Source organism: Cibotium barometz, chromosome 19 (genome assembly GCF_041138505.1).
Source record: "Cibotium barometz isolate CiBa-2024 chromosome 19, ASM4113850v1, whole genome shotgun sequence".
Lineage (NCBI taxonomy): Eukaryota > Viridiplantae > Streptophyta > Polypodiopsida > Cyatheales > Cibotiaceae > Cibotium > Cibotium barometz.
Genome location: NC_141064.1, coordinates 30,882,938 through 30,886,470, shown reverse-complemented (window position 1 = coordinate 30,886,470; position 3,533 = coordinate 30,882,938). Strand labels below are relative to the sequence as shown.

At 44.6% G+C, this 3,533-nt stretch overlaps 1 protein-coding gene across 5 annotated transcripts in view; it reads right to left on the bottom strand.

The window, feature by feature from the left end:
* The window catches only part of LOC147628446 (formin-like protein 14), a 34,950-nt gene extending 32,443 nt beyond the window's left edge, over positions 1 to 2,507 (bottom strand). For 2 of the 5 annotated variants that reach the window (XR_015268108.1, XM_086813594.1), the window contains exons 1-4: positions 2,038 to 2,255; positions 1,214 to 1,917; positions 820 to 1,041; positions 1 to 724 (exon numbers count right to left, since the gene is read on the bottom strand). The exon at positions 1 to 724 is cut by the window's left edge and continues 141 nt beyond it. Coding sequence is in view for 2 of the 5 variants with exons in the window: in XM_086813594.1 (XP_086669720.1) it covers positions 1 to 724; positions 820 to 1,041; positions 1,214 to 1,917; positions 2,038 to 2,110 (1,723 nt within the window). In the remaining 3 variants the exon portion in view is untranslated. Of the gene's footprint in view, positions 725 to 819; positions 1,042 to 1,213; positions 1,918 to 2,037; positions 2,286 to 2,375 lie in introns of those variants that run through there. The other 3 variants (XM_086813596.1, XR_015268106.1, XR_015268107.1) reach the window with 3 other exon arrangements.
* Positions 2,508 to 3,533: the final 1,026 nt, after the last annotated feature.

The window sequence follows — 3,533 nt, the reverse complement described above, 5'->3', positions numbered from 1 at the left end:
CTTTTGACAACCCTGAAGATGGTGGAGGTGGAGGTGGAGGTGGTGGTGGAGGAGCTTTTGACAACCCTGCAGATGGTGGTGGCAATGGTGGAGGTGGAGGTGGAGGCGGAGGTGGAGGTGGTGGAGGAGCGCTTTTATTTCCTGAAAGCAGAGGAGCCATTGGGGCACCACTATCACCAGGAAGCGATGGTGGTGGGGATGCAGGCACATAAGATGCAGTTCCCAATTTAGGAGGCACAGAAGCACCATACTGTGGCACAGATAGTGGTGGTGGTGGAGGTGGGGCTGACACTGGAGCTGGAGTTGCCAGAAGCTTTTCAGAGAATTGCAAAGACACAGGATTACCCAATGCAGAGACTGAAGAAGCACCACTTGGCTGTACTGAAATCAAGATCTCCTCCTCCTCAAGTGGTTGCATAAAAGCCTCAGATCTTGAAGGTTCTTGCCCTTCCTGAGTATCACTCATCTCTTTATGAGCCCTAAATATCTGATCATTTGCCATCAAAGAGTCATTTCCTCCACTCTCTGAAAACCCATTGACTGAAGATATTTGCCGCAGAAAGCGAAGAGCTGCATCCCCTTTTCCATCAGTCCAATCCACATTGTTGAATAGTTCCTGCACCTTGGCAAAAGCTTCAATTGGCAGCCCACCTTTCTCCTCTCCACCTAGCATTGCCACTGGAACTTTCGGAGTACATGAGCTGTCCATGTCAGTGAACAGCACCTAACCACAAACAAACAAACATTTACATGAAAACTAGAGAATTGCCTATTTTACAAAATTAGGGCCTCGGCATTCACAGTCTTGAGCTGACTCACTTCTGCCCGAAAGTCCTTTGTAAACCGCTCCTTTGCATCCCAAAGCACGTCTATGTCATCTTTACCAAGCATCAGAATATTTGATCTGATAAAAGCTGTGTTGAACATTACCCGAAACATCATCTCTTCCCTATCCAGATTAGCATTTATGTGGATGCACTCCAACACGACATCACCTTGCACACCACACTGGATGTCAATCTTTACAACATCACAATCAACCTGAAAGCCAAGAGACAAAAGCATCACCACATATCCAACAATTGTTGCTTCACCTGCAGCTTTTTGCTAACAACTGTTACCAATGAAGTGTTCCACTAAAGTGCCCAGTAAAACCTTGGCTAAACTACCTGCTAAAAGAGAAGGATGCCACATGTAAGTGAGGTGTGCTGACCTGTCTTAGGTGCCGCACTGATTTGCTTTTCTTAGCCATATTGAACAGCATCCGTGTAGTTCGGTCACCTTTGTCTTGTGGATCTAAACCATAAATGCGAACTATTGGCCGGCAACCCCCCTCTGTATCGAAGCTTGGAACTACTCGAAGTATAAGGCAGTCAAGTGCAAGAGCTCGGTCCGGAGGTGGCCACTCTGGCGAGATATTCCTTCGTGCAATATACTGAAGATAGCGTAACTGGGATGGCATGGGGTTCAAAGGTGTGAGAAGTGGTAGCAAGCCTCTGGGAGCTTCTCTGTGGAGCAAATCTAGGGTCTTTAGTTCACCTGTATGAAGCTTCCTGTATATGAGAAAACCAGCCAGCATGAAAGCTAATGTAGGCCAACCGCCCCTTTCGCAGTGCAGCAGAACAATATTTTGATGGCCTTCCAACGAGATCCAGCTATCACCAGAACGCATGAAGTGATGTATCATCTCCAAGGATAAAATGGGACACCCTTCATATTGCCTGGGATAATCCATGACGGTCATGTCATACTGTGACAAGATGTCAGTTAGCTGGCTTTTCCTCTCCCCTTCTCTGAAGTTAAAGACCAGAAATGAGGAATCCGGGAACTGCTCATGCAGCTGAGTGGCAATTTGCCGCATGTGTATTCGGTAAGTGTCATCATCCAAGACATCTGTGGAGAAACAACTATCGAAGACTGCAGGAGAGATATAAAGAGCTCATTAAGGCAACGACAGGCATCACATAGCTTACAAAGAAAAGGCAAACAGAAACATCTGATTGTTGTTAGGCCGCACAGATCATGTGAATCTCTTACCATAAACCCTTTCTGTGATCTCTAGAAGCCCGTCAGGAGGTTTTCTGTAGAAGAACCTGCGGAATAGCGCCATGCGGGCATGTGACGGAGGTGTAAAAGTTCCGGCAAATCCACGCACAGTAAGTACGGAAATCCCTAACCTCCCTTTGTTGTGGAGGCTCTTTAACCTTCTGTGTTCAGTTCCGATCCGCTTTATCTTTCGCCAGATTCCAGCTCCGGAAGAAAGCAGGGCAAGTCTCGATTCGATTCTGCAAAGCTTGCTGAGTTAAAATAGTTCTTGCAATCGATCCAAACCCTAAAATCAATAAACTTTCTTTCAGGCTGCAGCTGTCTTCAACCTCAATGTGTAGTCTAGACGCTTGCCACTGCTAAAACTAGGATAGCGCAGAGTTTCAGAAATGCACGAAAGTTGATCGAGGGCGAGCAGAATGAAAGCTTTGCAGAGCCATGACTTAGAGCAGACAATCACGATCTGAGCGGCGGTGCGGACAGCCAGCAAGAGAACGCTGAACTTCTCAACAAAAACAGACAGGAATTGCACTTCGAAGGTCAGAACAGGTCCGCCATGGAATTTGGCTTTTGCTGTAAAAAGCAGGGATTTGGGAGCGCAGTTCTCCCATAGGGTGAAGAAGTGAAGAAGACGACCCGCTTGCCCGCGAGGGTCCCTGCCTACCGCAATCATCCACGTGTCGTTTGCCTTGGATATGACCCCAAATGCTGACATGTCAGCCACGTCCCCACCAGCTTCTCCTCCTTTTTATAAATATCTATTTTTCTCTGCTCTCACCATTGGTTGCTTGTTGTCTCGCCCTAAGTTCACACCAATTTGTAAGTGTCCTTGTGCTAATGAGCCATATTTGTAATGATATCCTCTCTTTTTTTGGATGTTTGTTTCTCTTAATCTCACCCCTCACGCAGCGATGCTCGATTCGTCACTTAGGAGGGCATGAATACCTTGCCACTTGGCTCTCTTCCCCGCCCTGTGTAATGATATCCTTGAACAATCAAATGCTCAACGTGTTCAATTATATCCATAAAAAGAACCAACTTGGACAAATGCTATGTCTCTTGTACTAGATTAAAATAGATTTAAGCGTTTAAATAATGCGCTAACCCACTAACAGCCAACAAGCAAGTGTGTAATGCTGTGTCTCTTGTACTAGATTAAAATGGATTTAAGCATTTAAATAATGTGCTAACACGCTAACAATGAAGCACTAGTTCACAAGTGTGTGATTGAAATAGTCATAATGCAAGACAGACCATAAGGTTGGCATTGATTTAGGAGGCTACTTAGAATCAAAAGTGAACTTGATATATCATAATACAAAGATCAAAAGATTCGATCTAACTACAATTAAAGTGATTTCCATTTAATTAACTACTACCACATTATTATAAATTGAATAACAATTGCAAATCTAACTACAATTAAAGTGATTCGATCTAACTACAATTAAAGTGATTTCCATTTAATTAACTACTACCACATTATT